Source organism: Triturus cristatus, chromosome 6 (assembly GCF_964204655.1).
Source record: "Triturus cristatus chromosome 6, aTriCri1.1, whole genome shotgun sequence".
Taxonomy (NCBI): domain Eukaryota; kingdom Metazoa; phylum Chordata; class Amphibia; order Caudata; family Salamandridae; genus Triturus; species Triturus cristatus.
This window is the reverse complement of record NC_140589.1, coordinates 1,604,259,723-1,604,278,194: the sequence shown is the minus strand read 5'-3', so window position 1 is coordinate 1,604,278,194 and position 18,472 is coordinate 1,604,259,723. Positions and strand designations below refer to the sequence as shown.

At 43.1% G+C, this 18,472-nt stretch overlaps 1 protein-coding gene across 1 annotated transcript in view; it reads left to right on the top strand.

The window, feature by feature from the left end:
- MSH2 (mutS homolog 2) overlaps nt 1-18,472 on the top strand; it is a 576,743-nt gene that overhangs the window by 327,816 nt on the left and 230,455 nt on the right. Inside the window, exon 11 of the mRNA XM_085612740.1 lies at nt 7,913-8,010. Coding sequence (XP_085468866.1) covers nt 7,913-8,010 — 98 coding nt within the window. The remainder of the gene's footprint in view (nt 1-7,912; nt 8,011-18,472) is intronic.

Sequence of the window (18,472 nt, the reverse complement as noted above, 5' to 3'; positions counted from 1 at the left end):
TATGCCCCCAAACTAACTTAGAAACATTTCTCCAACTCGTGCCATGCTCGCAACCAGCTCAAGTTCTACATACCGAGGCAGCCATGCATCGCTCGATATGCGGGCAGCTGCCTCTCCGTGTCTCGTACATCCCCTGCTTACCATGTAACATCATGCAAATATGACCTTACTACCTGGGTCAACCCCTGTCTTTCTATGTGTGGTATATCAAGTTTAGCATAACACATAATAGGTTCAGCCTTATTAGCCGATGCGATCAATTTGGGGACTATGACCTCTCCCATGTGGTCTCTTTCCTATCCTCTGGGCACTGAGGATACGGCATTGTCTATTGTTAAGGCCGCCTCTTTTAATCTATTATGGTGTCATTTGGCCCCGGTCGCGTCCTTAAACCCGACATTGAGCTGTGTGATTTGCTGTTAGGAGGGCTCATGATTGTATGAAACTGGAGCTGACTACAATTGTTTTTTGGATCCAACACATTGCTAAGATGGCTGCCTGATTTTCTCACACTAAGGTAGATATTGGGATTCAGAATGAATGTATCCTTAGCGTGTGAGTTTTTAGCCCGAGTAATGCGGGTGAGTTGGAAGGTCAAATTGTGTATTCTCGATGATCCTCCTGTATCTGGGAATAATCTTTTAAACAGGGTCTATATTTGATTTAAATAGGACCTGACACAGTTCTAAGATGGCCGCCGCATTCCCTAATACCACCTAGATACGAGACTGAGAACTACGGAGTCTCGCGAGATGGGGCTAGTGACTATTTGAAAACAGACGCAGGCGGGCTGTAACTCGTTCCAGTGCTGAGTTACCGCCCGGGTGTAAAGTTACATGGTAAGCAGGGGATGTACGAGACGCAGAGAGGCTGCTGCCCGCATATCGAGCGATGCATGGCTGCCTCGGTATGTAGAACTTGAGCTGGTTGCGAGCGTGGCACGAGTTGGAGAAATGTTTCTAAGTTAGTTTGGGGGCATAAGAATATTAAGTGACTAGTTGGGTCCCTTGCAGGCACAGGATAAGTGTGTGAATTGCCGCCAGGGTGCGTGGTCGAGTGGAGCTTACAACCCGTCGGGTGAAGCATACGTGAGAGCCTTAGGAGCAATAATTGAAAACAACTTTAACAGGATATGGATAGATTGTCAGTTACTCAAGCTCCACGTATACTGGTCGGGCTATGATAAAGATCAGCATTGATCCAGCACTGACTGATGGAGACTATATGGGCTGGTTAGGTGTCCCCCTTTTTTAGCGTTCCCTGTGTTGATCTGAATATTTATACAGGTGGATTCTCGTTGCATCACAAGATGGTGTGTGATGACATGGATATCAGGGACTGCGCCCTGTCAGGTGTATATGATTGATATACTTTTTTCACAGACGCAGGCACTAGAAACGGTCGTGCTTTGCAGAGCAGGAAGGCGAAAGTAAAGACTTTAGAACACCCCTGCGACTGGTTGGTGGCTGGTATGTGGGCCCATAGCTCCAACTAGGTAAATGGATCTGAGTTCATAATCCTAACTGTCTCTGGGATGCACTGTGAATATACCTCCCGATGAACTAATCACGCTGTATGTTGTTTCTTTGTGTTTGTCAGTCCTTTTTAAAGGTGTGTGTCCAGAGAAGGTGATCCTTGACCCCTTCTTGCCCTGATAAATTTGCCACAAATTAATTGGCAATGAAACATGTTGGCCGTCATTACCAAGGTATGCAACATGCTGTGTTTTTAAACAGCGGGATAGACTCCTAACCAGAATAAACAAATATTTGAGAGTCTAAAACCCCCCTTTTTATTGTCTTTGCTCGCACAGTTTGTGTGTTTTTGTTCTCACACTACACCGTCTTGTGTTATGTGTTTTTTTTCTCACCGGACACTGCACACTTTTCTTAAGAGAAAGTTACCAATGATGAAATAGACGTGGGCAAGCTGGTGAGTAGCTCCTCTGGTGGTGCGCACGTGAGGTACTTTCTCTTTCTTTACACATTTTTTCACCTCTTTTTTTCATGACTGAGGGTTTGTGTAGAGTTAATCAATCTGTGGACTGACTTCACACTTCCTTTGTTTCCCCTTTCTCTGCTGACCTACACAATTTTTAATATTGTAGCATACTAGTTGTCCAGGATGCCAGCAGTTTGATAACAGAAAGTAACTTGTGCACTAAAATTCTGGAATTTTAGATCAATTTAACTTAATCTTTTGACATTGTTAATTATTTTCGTATATATATATATATATATATATATATATATATATATATATATATATATATATACTCACTGCAAAAACCATAGGTTTCACTCACATTATAGTTAGGAATTAGCATTTAAAAAACCTTGCAAATTCATTTAAAAAACCATAGGTTTCACACATGTTATAGTTAGCTGGACATTTCACTCGTAAAAAACCATTGAAATTCCCCCGTTATAGTTAGTTGAGATAACTATAACTCGCGCGCCCGCAATCCTCGGCTCATGACGTCACATATTACATCACTCATGACATGGTCAGTGGCATCACTCATGACATCACTGATGACATCATCCTTGTGATAGAGTGGCGGTCGCGCGAGTTATAGTTATCTCAACTAACTATAACGGGGGAATTTCATTGTTTTTTTACGAGTGAAATATCCACCCAACTATAACATGTGTGAAACCTATGGTTTTTTAAGTGAATTTGTAAGGTTTTTTAAATGCTAATTCCTAACTATAACGTGTGTGAAACCTATGGTTTTTTTCAGTGAATGTGTACGTTTTTTAAATGCTAAGTTATGTATGTATTATAATTTTTTTATATATATTTTTTTCAATAAACTACGTATTAAAAATGTAATTTTTTTAAAATTATTTTTCACCGTGCACCTCCGCGATTTAAAAAAAAAAACAAAAAATGTAAATGTTTTTTTCTGCCTTCGGGGTCTTTCAGGGACCCCCTGACCAAGGCTAGGGGGTCAGGAACTCTCTACCCTGCCCCCTTTTCACGTTCGCCACCTTCCTTTTCCACTCTCGCACTGAAAACAAACAAAATGGCGGCCGACACTTCCTGATTTCGACCGATTGGAACGTTGACTGACATGTAACAACCAATCAGAATTACGCTCGCGCACGTAAGGGTGCGCGCACGGTGCGCGGCTATAGATATGTATGTGCTTTTAACTGCAATTTTCTCAGGAACTACTGAACAGATTGACTCCATATATGCAAAAGGCACATCCCTGACCTGAGGACTACCTCTCTGCCAAATTTCAAGTAATTCTGTTCAGCCGTTCGGGCTGTACCTTCGACTAAAGGTCCTATGGGAAGATGCATGGGGAAAACGCGTTTTGGGACCCCCTTTTTTCTCTGCCCCCGCTTGACGAATCCCCCCGAGACTTTCAGGGTAGGAGCGAAGCGCCCCATTAGTTTTGAAAATTTCGTGAAGATTCGTCAACCGGCGCCAAAGTTATTCAAAATAGAATTTTGAGATATATATCTATATATATATATATATATATATATATATATATATATATATATATATATATCCCCACACCCACCCTCGTGGCCGGCACTCCGGGCAGAAAGGATAAAGACCCTTGTATGGCTGGCGGTGTTCGCTGAGATCGCCTCCTCTTACCAGGTCCGACGCGTTTCGGGAACACCTCCATTCCTCATGAACCTTTTCAAACGACAAAGCGGCAGGCATTCGCTGAGATCGCCTCCTCTTACCAGGTCCGACGCGTTTCGGGAACACCTCCATTCCTCATGAACCTTTTCAAAAGACAAAGCGGCAGGCAATGGGGCTGCAGGTAAGCCTTCTTTTATTTCATTGCACAGGAAGTCTGTCACAAGAGAAAAGCAATGAATTATGGGGAATGCAGTCCATAAAATGTGATAAACCCCCAGTGGGGTACCCGCCATATATATATATTCAAGACACACTACCTACAGCCCCTCGGGCTCTGTAGTACAGAACCCTCAGTTGTGGAACAATAAAAACATCACCCATTCAAACCAACAAGATAAGCACAGTAGCCAAGAACCATCTATGAGGGAGGGAGAGCAGAGAGTGACAGAAGTAAATAATGCATTTTCTGTGCCAGCACAGCAAGGGCCCCAAATCCGGCATCGCATTTCAGGCCACGAACACTGCCACCCAGCAGTTAAACCATTTTGTGGCTAAGGCTGCCCTGAAATGCCTTTGAAGAATCCAGACAAAAGACTACTTTTCTTTGTTAGGATTCGCTCTCATTTTGACAGGTAAGCACGCACAAGCTGTGAGCACCTGCTCCTCCATTTCCAGCTTGACATGTAGAAAGCATTTTCCTTTGAAAATTGCCAGAGTACAGGTCAGGAAAAACATCTCTGGTCACCCTTCTAGAATTATTTTCACCAGATGGCCTCCCATTGGAGCCGATCTCTTAGTCATAGCATCCCCCACTGCCATCACATTGCTACTTGGTCCTCTGCCCAGGAGTAAGTCTACAGACATTTGTTTTACTAGCCTGTCCACTGCATCTGGCTGTAAAGCCAAAGCATTCACTGTCAAAATACACAATCTGTGCTCCGTGCTTCCGAATAGGTCTACTGGTCACCAAGCATTCGCAGCAGTGGTCTTCTCCTGAGGTTACGCAAAATTTGTTTTAAAGGCTTGTACCTTTGTCCCATCCGTAGTTAGCTCAGTCTTGTCAATCTCCAGTATTATCCCTCTGCTTTAATTAAAGTCTCCAGTTTCTCTTCAATGTTTGTCACAGTTAAAGATACTCCTACCAAAATCTAAATGTAAGATTCCAATGAAGTGGAAAATGGCCCTGGACAGATAAACATAATCAGGGAATTCCTCCGACCTAGTGCCACTAGGGGCTGACTACCATGGAGTGAAAAAGTCATCCTTGTGTTATTTTTCCACCATGTCCAAATCCAGTGGAGCACTCTGCCAGTTAGTGAATTGTCGTGCATATCTCATGCAACTCAGCTACATGTAGCCGGGTCATGGAAACTGATAGCTGAAAGTGCCACCCACTAAAATAGCACTGTAGATAATGTCTCAGGCCTGTCACTGAAACCTGTAGTGCAGTTTTAAACTATATTTACTTCGCAGAATAAACCTTTTGCTAGCTCTAAACGTTCCTTTGTAAATCATATAAGTTACCCCTAAGGTAGGATCATAGGGCAGGATGCATGGTATTTAAAAAGTTGGACATGTGCATTTAGTTTTACATGTGCTGTTGGTGAAATACTCTTAAAGTCGTTTTTCACTGTAGGAAGGCTAGCTGTCCCCTAGGCGAACACGGGGTCACCTTATTCCACTTAATAAGTTGTAACTTACGTTTGGGAGCAGATAGAGAAATACGTCTTCCACTCTTTTGAATTGCAATTTAACATTTTCTTTCATTGTAAAGCTGGATTTTAAGTTACTATTTCGAAAATGCCTCTTTTAGAAAGTTGGCATTTTTCTGCCTAAGCCAAATGCACCTTTCTGCTGGTCCTCAAGGTCACATGCCTGTTAATTGCTCTCATCTAGTGTGATGTGTATTCCTATCAGAAAGGTATAAATGGCCTTGGGTGTCTGGAAGGGTCTTCCTCCCATGGGCAGGATGGCCTGGGGGGTTTTGCTCAGCCCTTCCTGAGCTTCAAAGGGTAGCCTGAGGGCAGTACCTACCCCCTTCCTGACTTCTGAAACTGCCTGCTCTGTCAGTGGCAAATGCAACTCACACCTGGACCTGACTGCCCGTTGTTATCCTAGACATATTGGAACCAAGCCCAGAGAAAAGGAAAGAACTGACCAGAACCAGTCTAGGGTTAGACAAAGGGAGTGACCCCCACATACATGCTGGTACTGGGTATAAACCTGGCTCCATCAGAACCTCTCATCAGAACACTCCTGTCCCTGAGAAGATTCAGAAGGACTGTCCTGCTGTCTAAAGAAGGAATACTAAACCTGCTTGCCTTGAACCATAGATCCCAGAGGTGACTCCAGGGGTCAGTTGGCTGACTTTCTGTTTGACCTACAGAGACAGAGCAAGCTTCCAGAGCCCTTCCCTGCAACTGCCCTGCTGACCAGCACCAACTGGACCTGCCTGATCCCAGGTACTGGCCTCTGTTGTAGTGAGTCCTGACCCCCAAGTGGTGCCTTGCCAGCTCCTTGACCCTTGGCTGGTGTCAAAGTGTAAGTTTCCAACTGGTAACTGGCTGTGAGGAGATGGTCGCTAGCAGGAAGAGCTAAACACCGACCGACCACGAGCTCTTCTTGCCGACACATCCTCCTCATGATTCGCGCCAACGTGAAGCTCCGACTGAGGGTCCTTGCGTAAAATTGGACTGTTAGAAGGTAAACTTTCCAGCACGACGAACCTGGTTCCTGTGTCTGACCTGCACTCCTTTAAAGTTGGCCTTATCTTTTGAGGTTGACCCAGTCCAGCACGACCAGCTAACCCCAATTGGTGCTATTTCTACTTGATATTAAAAAAATGAATTACTCCTGTTCTTATTATTAGTTTTTGTCGTTTTGGTGTCATTTCATTTATTAAGATTTAGGATATTGCTTTTACAGTTTGTTCACTTCATTAGTGTTGCATAAATACACATTTCCTTTAAGATGAACCTGACTTCTTTTGTAACAAGCTACCAGAGTGGTAAGCACAGGTTTATTTAGTAACTTTTGTGGTTCTGTTGATGCAGGGATTCTGCACATGTACATAACTATGCGCAGTAAAACAGGACCTCAGTGAGTAGGGGTGTACCAGCCTACCACATTAGCACCCAAAATCCAAAAACTACTAGGTATAGTGTCTCATTCGTTCTCCGAATAACAGCGAAGCTACCAATGATTAGACAACCCAGAACATGTCACTCTCTCTTGGGAATCGCGGGAGCCAGACACACTTTCGCGCACTCACTCATACTTGTCCACAATGAGAGTAATCAGAGACGCTGTATAGTTCAAAATGTTTATTTTAAGTAACGCGCTCGATGGTACATTACTCGTGCCATTACTAGCAGCAAAATGCATAAACACAATATAGTCAGCATTGTCACAATTCCATAGAATACAAACAGGGTTATCATTTTGTAAACACAGTGTAAAAGGACTAGAAGACCTAACCCCGCCCCCCGTTGTAGGAAATAGTTTACTATAACAAAGACGACCTCTGAGCTTTGTCAGCAGACCCCATACCTCAAGGCCTAGATGAAAGGTTTACATCTCAGGACAAGCACAGCTCTTCTCTCTGGAAAGGTGTCTCTCCAATAGTTCGAACAACATGCTTTCCAGTAGTGGAGCTGTGTGTGTCATGTTATGTCTAGGTGCGAGGGACTGATCACAACAGAATAACAAGGGGCATTGTTGATCGACCTTGTACATAGTGTGCAGACTAAACCTCAGATCTCAGCAGAGAACGCAAAAAGCAGACAGTTCTCATGTGAAAAGGGCACAAATAAAGTCTTTCAAAATAAACGCATGTGATGTTGTGCGCAAAAGTAGCCTCATGGCAGCGAAGCTCATGCTAACTTAGCAGATGTCGACAATATACCCATAATCTATACTATACTCCCTGACAAGTATTGTGTTTATTATTTGAATGGGGCTCTCAGCCCTCTCAACCAATAACCCACTTTCTTAAACCAACCAACCCTTTTGTATGTTGCACGATTGTGCAAGTCTAATGGTAGGCATGAACAGGACCTAAGCTACCTTTACACCAGTGCCACATCCACCTGCATGTCCCCATCTCCAGACAAGTCTCCACAGACCTGACATTGCCATTGTGCTGATCACATCTCTGTGTAACGTCAGCTGAAATATGAATGTGGACATTAATTTGATTCATGTGCTTTTCATTAGTTTGCATTTACTTTTGCTGGGATATGTAATAAATGGAAGGAAAGAGGCAGCCTTCTAGATGTCATGACTGTTATACTTTGTATTGCAGTAAATTGAGCTCCTACAATGAAGATTACATACGAAATAGAGATGAATATGAGGAAGCGCAAAACGCCATTGTCAAAGAAATCATCAACATCTCTTCAGGTAAGTCATTTGATATTGGGTATAAAAATATCAAGATTTGTTTAGTAACGTAATTCTTTTATTCTACTTTTTCCTTTAAAAAAAAAAATTAAAACTTTTGCAAAACCCTGTTATTGTTTAGTATTGGCCACCACTCAAGCTTAGTTTCTCATGAAATCAGTGACATCACTGTATACACTGCATGTATGTTTGCCTTTTTTCGATGCTTCCAAGTGAAAGTTTATGTACCATTGCTGGTTTTTTGTGCCTTGTTCATGGGTTTGAGACACTTGATGAAAGGCTTGATGATACCTGCATGAAAATTGATATGATTAATTCTGCCACAAGCCAGGATATTTGCAAATTTGTAGGGCAATTTGTATGCCCATTTATAGTGCCAGTGTTGCAGTACCTGCTCTTGACATGTCCGGAGAGTGTATGCAAATCTCCTATTTAGCCTAACCTCTGCTCTGTGCCACCACTTGTTTATGGCATTTGTGAAAATGTTGTTGAAATGTTGGTGCATTCAACAAACTGTGGCTATACTCATGAGTATGGCTTTCTTAGTGATAGCTTGGTGAAAGCCTCTTCCCCCACAAACCGATTCAAATTGATTATGCAGGGTGTCCTCTGTGTGCTTGATATAAATCTTTCTCTAAAGTAGAACAATTAGTGCTGACACCAGGAAGTTGTGTTGATCTGCAAACGAAGGAGAAGATAGGGTTGTCAGATTATTCAGTTTTCTCCCAGTTCTGCTAACATGTTTAGGATTCAAACCTTCTGCTACACAGTGAAACTCCCTCTTGGTATTTTGAGGGGTGAGAATGGGACATTGTTTTAGGTCAGTGAGGGGCGCTGGGCTAACATATGCTGCCATTAGTGACTAAGCTTACTTGCTTAGTGTCTGAGGTTCTAACTGGTACACAATTGCTCTCATCTAGGGATAACCTAGAAGTATTCCAAGCGGAGCAGTAAAATCAGGTTATGCCATTTATCCTTTTTCCTGTGATATTGGCATATTCTACATGCCTTGTGTAGTGTTATGTGAGTTAGCAATGGCTCCTGATGAACTCCGTAGAACGGTGATGTTTATGTTACAGCGTAGCATAGTGAAGATAATGTAGGTTTAGAATGTTGAGTTTGCGGTTACTCACAGGTGAATAAAGATGTGTTACACTAAACTCTGTTTGTGGCGTAGTCATTAGCGGGTACCCAGGCTGGGGAGGAAGCTACAACTGGTGATAAGGTAGGGGATAAATAACCCAGAGATTGACAGTGCTCTCCCTGAGTTTGCCATGGTCCAGCAAACTGCTCGTGCGTGCCACGTGTGCCTCAATCGAAGTGCTGAATCGACGTTTGGTGTTTGTGGAGTCAAAACACAACTCCAGCCAGTGTAAAGCATTTTAAGATAACTAAAGCTTCACTGAAGTCTACATATTGTTGGCCAAGAGCTTGCTGGTAAGGCCATAAAGAGATGTACAGCACTACTACGCAACCTAAACATCAAACGAAGTGATAACATTAAAGGCAGATACAACCAGGTATTGATAGAGCAGCAAATAGTGACAGCTAAGTGCAAAATAACGCTGCTATTGGAAGTGCTTCGAGGCAGAGGTCAACCAGGTGTCAGACAGTAAAAAGGGACACCTAAAACAAAATTAAGTCTGATACAAGAATCTGACATCTGCTTACCAGAACTGGGTAAAAAGAGTCATCGTAACACAGCGGGTGGAGTGGCCCCAGAGGAAGTACCCAGGGTTGTGTTTATGGAGCTGTCCTTAAACGAAGTAGCACACAACCAAAGCTGCCAGATTGCGGCTCAGAACAACTCAAAAAGTCTCCAGAGAAGTGAAGGGCTACCATGGAGACCAAGAGGAAGGTCACAGTTCCACAGACTGTCCAAGATGACCCTGAGGCCAGCACCGCATAGGGCCTTAGAGATGGTATGGATGAAGCAAACCGTGTAGGCGGGAACTCCATTCTCAGTGTCAGCCAGTCTCATAAATGGTTACAGTGCCGCCGCCTTTCTGAAACCACCACCACCATTCGGTACCTCCAAAAAGCTGAATATTGGCCACAAATAGACTGCTTGCATAGAGACATTTAATGATTTCATTGATGCCCTAGAAGAAACAGATAACAAGAAGACTATCAAATACCTTAAGAATGTAGCTGGATAAAACAAACTCATAAAGGGAATGCTGCGAGTTGAAATTACATACTGTTAAATCAGAGAAGCCTTGACTCTCAAGTTTAGTCCATTACCGGGTGTAGATTACGAAAGGTACATTTTCAGTCAAGAACTTGAATCAATGCTTAAAAATTATATCTTTGAGCTTTCCTCTGGTCCAGCGCCATAGGTTTCTCCCATAGTGGTAGTACCCAAAAAGGACAGTCAAGAAGCTGTACAAATCTGTTTTGAAAAGTGTCAAGCAAACAAGGCCCTTGAAAGAGAATGACATCCAGGTCCTCACATTGCTGACATAACACAACTGAATGGTGTAAAAGTCTTCTCTAGCCTTGATTTAAATAAATGATATCATCAGTTGGAACTTGAGGAGAGCTGTAGGGACATTACAACCTTTTCTGCACATACTGGTCGGTTCGAATGCAAAAGACTACGTTTCGGTGTTATCAGCTGCTGAGCTGTTTCAAGATGTCATTCAACGTATCATACAGTCTGTCATGAATGCGTTTACTTAAAGTGATAACACGTTGGTTTTTTAGAGCTACACAGAAGGAGCACGACAAAGCTCTCACGTAAGTGTTGTTAACTTGCAGATGCATGTTTGCATTTGCATGCTGAAAAATTTGAATTGCATAAGGCAAAAGTACAATTCTTTGCCCATACTTTTTCTGATGGGGGTATGACACCCGATCCAGTTAAAGTACAAGCATTGTTAACGGCCAGTCCCCTACTAGATGTTTCCATATTACGTTCATTCCTTGTAATGGCCAACTCCTGTTCTAGATGCATATTGCATTTTGCCACCGTAAGTGCTCCGTTGAGAGACTCGATACAAAAGAATGTTTAATTTCACTGGTCATGTGAATACGAGCAAAGTTTCAAGAGAATCAAACAAGCTATCAATAACTCTACTGAAGTGGCATACTGTGATCCAACGCTTCATACAGAGGTTGTTGTTGACACTTGCCCAGTCTGGTAAGGCGCCATCCTTGCACAACACAGTGGACATCCAAATGCTCGAAAACATATTGTGGCATATGCAAGCTGAAGTTTGTCCTAGAATGTGGTTATTCACAACCTGAGTAAAAGTTTTGCAGTGTGTAGGCTTTGTAAACATTTCCACCTATTCTTATAAGGAAAGCCTTTCACGCTTGTGACAAATCATCAAGCCTTATTTACCATCTTTAGCAATCCAAAGGCCAAGATGCTTCCTCGCATTGATTGTTGGGGGGTATGATTACCCAAGAATATAACTACACAATTGAGCACCGTCCAGGGAAAGACCAATACCCTGCTGACTACTTCTCAAGAGTGCCTCTAGAGTGGTATGGTACCCTTTCTAAGATGGCTGAAGCCTACATTGATTTCATTGTGAAATCAAGCACCCCAGATGCAATTTTGTTAGAACAAATTGCCACTGCCACGAGTCAAGATAGTGACATGTGAAAACTGAAATACATTATTACACATCAGTCTTGGAACCAGCACTCTTGACCTCTACCAGTGACTGGGAATACCAGAAGTTTAAAATTGTCAAAGATTAACTGTCTGTCACCCTAGAAGGCATTATCCTGAGAGGTTCGAGTATTGTTATTCCGTAGAGTCTGCTGCAACAGATAATTGAAGTGGTCAATGAAGGACATTGAGGAATCGTTGCCACAAAAAGAGCTCTTTAAGACAGAGTCTGGTTACCTCATCTCAATGAGAGATTTTAAAGAGAATTGAAGGCCTGTTACCTATGCAGCTGCCTTTCTTCGAAAACCACTCAATGCCACCTTAAACATGTCAGTTGCCTAACCATGTATGGGAAATAATTGCTGTTGACTTCTTTGGTCCTCTTGGTATTGGACATCATCTGATGGTGATTGTTATTGATTACTCCCATTTTCCATTGATAGAAGATCTCTCACTCAAAGAAAGAGTCATTGAGAGATTAGACAGCATCTTTACGACCTGGGGTCTTCCTGCGATCTTAAAATCTGACAACAGCTTGCCTTTCAACAGTTGAGAAGTCAGTCATCTTAATGGGAAACATCAGAAGAGCACGCTTCTTTGGCCACCGGGCTAATGGCCTTTTCGAACGTTTCATGAGAACTCTCAAGAAAGCTGTACAGCGTGCTAATTGGAAATATTTCAGCTTAAAACTGTTTTGAATTCCACTCTTTAAGCTTACCGTTCAACCCTTCACTCGACCACAGGAAAAAAAAGCCCTGCAACCTTGATGTTCGGGAGAGCCATGACAACCAAGTTACCTCAGTGGACCAACAGAAAATCAAGTACTGAGGAAGAAACCCATACAAAAGGGAAATGAAGGCCTATGCAGACAAGTGCCGACATGCAAAATATGTTACTTTTACTAGAGAAGATTGAGTGCTTGTTCATCAGTCTAGGAAATGAAAATATGATGCGCCGTTCGATGCTGAGCCATTTCATGTTGTGACCAGCAAATGACCCATAGTGACTGCCCAATATCCTGGGAAGTCATTACAAGAGATTGCTTGTATTTCCAACATGTGGTTCATCAAGCACTGATATCAATTTAGAGACGGGGTCTGAAAGGACAATTTAAGACACCTTGACAGCTGCTGATCCTACATCGCCAACGCAGGTCATGGACACTTCAACTGCTTGCCGCCAGTTTTTAAAGACCAGGGATGTGTGATCGGAGTTCCACAAAGACTCATCAAAGAGCTATGATTGTATATATTTGTAAAAAATGTTCGTTTTTTTTTTATTTAAGAGGGGGGGGGGATCGTAGTGTTGTGTGAGTAAGCAATGACTGAACCCTTTTGAATTCCGATCGACTCCATAAAACTGTGTCATAAGTGTTAGAGCAAAGTGAATGCAGGTTTAGAAAGTTAGGTTTACTGTTAAACGCAGACAAATAAAGACGTGTTATACTAAACTCTGTATGGGGTGCATTCATTAGCGGGTAGCCATGCTGGGGAGGGCGCTACACCTTGAATCCCGTTATATTTGTCAGATATCCAAGTGGAATCATGCATGTCATTGTGGTATTGGAGAGACACAAATTTTTCTCAAGGGTTCAAGGCAAGAGTGAAAAGGTCAAATCATACATTGCAGCTCTTAAGGGGTTATCCAATACGTGTGAGTTCGAAGGGTTAACTGATTCTCTCATCAGAGACCAGTTGGTCAGGTGTACGAATAACCATAAAATTCAACAGAAACTGTTAACAGGAAATCCGGATCTGAAACAAGCAGTGGACATAGCGTTAAGTGTTGAACACACAGCGGAGTGCATAAAAGAGATTAATGTGGGGGATGACACTAAAACTAAATGTCATGAAGTTAATGCTATTGTCAAACAAGATAGATCAAAGGAAAAGGAGGTTAAACTACAAAATGTGAGCACTTCAAAGGTCAAAATTAAATGTTACAGATGTGGTAACCCTGCACATTTGGCTAATAGTCCCGCTTGCCCGGCTAGGAGTGCTACATGTCATAATTGTGGCAAGAAAGGACACATAGCCAGAGTATGTAATAATAATTCTATGATAGTTTCCTTGGTTGATTCAGAAAATGTACCAGATGATAATAAGTTTACTTTTCAGGTCGTAGACAAGGACAGTACTGTTAACTTTCCGAAATGCACCATCACGGTAGACAACAAGTTGATAAAAGTCTTCGCTGATTCATGCTCCCCATACACTTTGTTAGATGGCAAAGTATTTGAAGGGTTATTTCCTAACAAATTAGGAACTCTGGAAGAAGCTGACATAAAACTCAGAGGGTATGGGGGAGATCCTATCTAGTTGTTAGGAATGGCTACCATGAGAATTGAGTATAAAGGCAGAAGCACAGTTGGGAAAATCTATGTGTCAGAGAAAGGATCTAATTTAATTGGTTGGAGACATCAAAAGGATCTGGGTATGAAGCTAGATCCAAACAGCGCTGACCAAGTTCTTTTAGTGGATAGATCAGTGTGTGGTCAAACTATCTGTGAAGAATTCCCGGAGGTTTTCACTAATAAATTGGGCCTACTAAAAAACTACCAACATTGCATAAAACTTAAAGACAAGGCTAAAGCCATTGCACATGAAGTGAGGCCTATCCCTCATTTAATGCATGAACCGTTACAAAAAGAACTAGACAGACTGCTTGAGCTAGGGGTCATAGAGCCCATTGAATGTTCCCAATGGTTGTCTCCAATTGTTATCACGTCCAAGGCTGCCAGCAAGGATATTAGGCTTTGCATTGACCTTAGGGACTTAAACAAAGAAATTTGGGTAGATAGGCATCCGCTACCCAGAATACATGAAATTCTAACTTTAATCAAAGATGCCATTCATTTTAGTGTCCTTTATTTATCATCAGCCTACCACCAAGTAGAGTTACATCCGGAGTGCAGACATTTAACCTCTTTTGTAACTCCGTTAGGGGCATTTCAGTACCTCCGCATGCCTTTTGGGCTAGCCTCGGCGGCAGCTGCATTTCAAAGAATCATGCAGCATGTACTCAAGGATGCTCCAGGCACGATGTGCTTTCAGGACGATATTTTGATATTTGGAAAAAATGAGCTTGAACACAATGACAGGTTGAGAAGTACCCTGAAAAAATTGAGTCAAGCAGGTCTTACCTTAAAAAGAGACAAATGCCAAATAGGGGTAAAGTCTGTAGAATATTTAGGACAAACCCAAAATGAACTTAGTGGAGGCAATACAGGAAGCAGCTGCCCCCACTAATGTAGAAGAAGTAAAATCCTTTTTAGGGTTATCTGAGTACTACTCTAAGTTTATCCAAAATTATGCCAGCAGAGTAGAACCGTTAAGAAATCTTCTCAAAAATAAAGTACCATTTGTATGGAATGAAAACTGTAAGGGAGCTTTTGCTGACATAAAAAATTGCATTACCCAAGCTCCTTTCCTGGGTAGGTTTGATCCCACTAAAACTACTTACCTTTCCACGGATGCCAGTAATAAAGGGTTGGGAGCCAGCCTTACACAAAAAATAGGAAATACTGAGCAAGTGATAGCATTTGCATCCAGAACTCTAAAAGGAGCGGAACAAAACTACTCGGTCATCGAGAAAGAAGCGCTGGCTTGTTTTTGGGCTGCTAACCATTTCAAGTTTTTTCTTTGGGGGATACCGTTTACTATCAAAACGGATCACAAACCACTCATGTATGTATTCACGACCAAGGGGTCTACTAGGCTAACCCCAAGGATAGCTAAATGGATGATAGGCTTGGAAGGGTTCAATTTCAGAGTAGAGTACGTACCTGGGAGAACAAATGTAATTGCTGACTTCCTTTCTCGCTCCCCTTTACAAGTCATCGATGATGTGAAGGAGGAGGAAAGTGATGTGATTGTATTAGAAGTAACAGGTTTAACTAAGGAAGAATTGGAAGAACAAAATGAACTAGATGACACATTGAAAACTGTAAAAGAATGCATCCACAAGGGTTGGCCAGAGCAAAAGAGCATGTTAACTGACCTGGTGGGAAAATTCTGGGAAGTTAGACACGAAATGGTTGAAATCAATGGAACTATACATAGGGGGGAGAAAATTGTACCCCCTGAAGGTATGAGGAACAAAATCATTACTCTAGCACATGTGGGTCATCTAGGGCGGAGTTTAACTAAAAACAGAGTAAGAGAAGGTTACTGGTGGCCTAGCATGGACAAAGAAGTAGAGGAAGTGGTAAAGAACTGTGAGAACTGTGCCAAGAGTGACAAGACTCTGTCTAATAGGAAACCTCCTTTATCACCCGTTGAAGTTCCTGACCGTCCATGGGCCAAACTGGCATTGGACATTATTGGACCGTTAAACCTAAGACAAGCCTCTGACCGCTTTATCCTGGTCCTTATAGACTATCACTCAAGATGGGTAGTTACCAAATGGGTGAATATGATTGATACCAAGGTCTTGATCCAGTTCTTAAGAGACACTTTTTATGAAGAAGGTATTCCGGATGCCATTGTGACGGACAATGGAGTCCAGTTTACCTCAGAGTTGATGAAGAAATTTTTGTCTGACCTACGCATCAACCATTTGAAAACAGCGTTGTATTGTCCGAGAGCAAATGGTCTTGTGGAGCGTATGAACAGGGTCATTGAAGAATGCATACAAAGAGCAGAGGCCACCGGCATTCCGGCCAAACAAGCACTACAAGAAATGATATGGTCGTACCGAACGGCACCCAACACTGTCACTCATATTTCTCCTTTTGTGTCTTTGAAAGGAAGGAAGCCAAAAACCATTCTCACAGCAGGATGGTTGTGTAATACCTACAACTGCAACATAGACAGGTTGAACATTGCGAGACAAATTGGAAAGCAACAGGAGAAGTATAAGTTGAGGTATGATTTGAAAAAGAGCGTCAAAGTACCTTCAATGGAATCAGGTGATTGGGTCCGAATAGACTTACCGCCTGTCAGAAGGAGGAATTCTTCTAGGTTTTCGGAGCCTATCAAGATAGCAAGTGTTGGAAGAAATGTGGTCCATTTGGATAATGGACAAACATGGGGTATGGACAGAGTGGTAAAATGTGACCCTCCAAAAAGTGAGGGTGGTACTTATGCACCGTTGTCTAGAAACCACAACAGTGTTCGCAGTTCTACAAGGAACACTACAAGTCCTGTTTGGCACAAAGACTATGTTATTACTTAATTTGCAGTCATTTTATCTTGCTGCTGCATTTGATATTTTTGCCCAGGGAGATGTGTTGTAATCTTGGTTTGCTCTGCCCCCCCCCCGTTTTATTCCTTTCCACTTGGTACCTTCCCCTGCCTGCTGTGAACGTTCTACTGTAGCCTCCTCTGGCACTGTGCTGTCAGAGAGGCTTTGGACGAGTTGGTGATGTTGGAATAAACGTGTTCTTACCTGTCTACTGAGTTACTTTTCAACACTACTTTACCCCGATTTCCCATCCTCGTCGCCAGTGTTGGAAAGAGTTGGAGTGATCCGTCAAACTGGGACCGAGGAAAAAATGGGTTCCCAATTGGCAAAATCTCCAGGCATTTTCCATAGATTCTTTAAGACGCGCTATTAGAAAAAGTGCAGAATGGAATTACAACAAATTTGGCAGGAAGCTAGAGCTTGGTCTGCAGATTGCCCTTTTGTGATTTGGTATACATCCGTTGTGTAGTTTTTGAGAAATTAAGGTTAAAATAAATTGTATATTTGGATGGTTGAGTCCACGAGAGGTTCAATAGAGTCTCGCAGGAGCAGCAATTTAAAATTTGAGTGCTGCGATTGGCCCAGGGAGCTTTTTTCCCCTTAGGCCATCTTGCTCCCGCGGAAGTCAGACTCCTGCAGGAGCATGCGCTCTGATTGGCTGCCAGATACGTGAGAAAAACTTTGCTGGCAGTCTTTACAGGACTCTGGCACTTAGCCCAATGTCCTGAAGTTGTAAAAAAAGATGTATAAAAGGGGGCAGGTTAGGGATACCCTGCCTTCCTAGGCCCCATGGTGGGGACCTAGAGGGACCCTCTCTTGGGGACAAAATGGAAGAAAAAACACCCCAGCACTTTTTGCCTTGATCCTGCATGACTCCAGCGGGATCAGAAAGAAAATGGTGGTCCGAGGCCGCAATTAAGGGTAGGGAGCGGGTGGCCCCCTCCCTGAGCAATATTTGGCAATGGGACCCATCCCAGAGGACCCAAAGTATTTTTTAAGGGAAGGGGGGCTAAGTGGCCCCCCTCCCTGAGCCTTTTAAAGGACCCGGGTACCCCATCCCCCAGGGCTGTCAGTTTTTGAAAAATGGAAGTGGGCCACACAGTCCCCCTTCCTGAGCCTTTATTGACCACCACGGACCACTTTCCCTGGGGCTGGTTCACTTGCTATGTCCCAGGGAGCCCAACCCCCGCGCATAGCAGTTTCCGTGCCTGCCCTGGCAGGGAAACTTGTGTTTGCTCCCGCCTGGCGAGAATTTTTTTTAAAACTTTCCAAAAGGAAACAAACATAAAGTCTGTTCCAGACGGCGGGAGCTTTAAAGATGCTCCTTCCAGCTGGGAGCAGACTTGAGATCTGTATCCCTGCCTGTACTGATGCAGGCAGGGAAGCAGATCAAGTTTTGCTCCTGCCAGGAGGAGCAGCATAAATAGCTGCTCCCTGCGGATGGGAGCAATAACTGCTCCTGCACCTTGCGTTGAGTCAGCTGGGGCTGTGGGGGTTCTAGGGCTCCGTCCGCAGCCCGACTGTTGTGTATGGTGGGTGTCCTGGGTGGGCACCTACCTATATTAAACTTCCCCGGGGAATGAGGTCCTCTGGGCCAAAATAGGCTCAGGAAGGGGGGGGGGGGCCTCCCCTTTAGAAATAATACAGCCCTGGGGG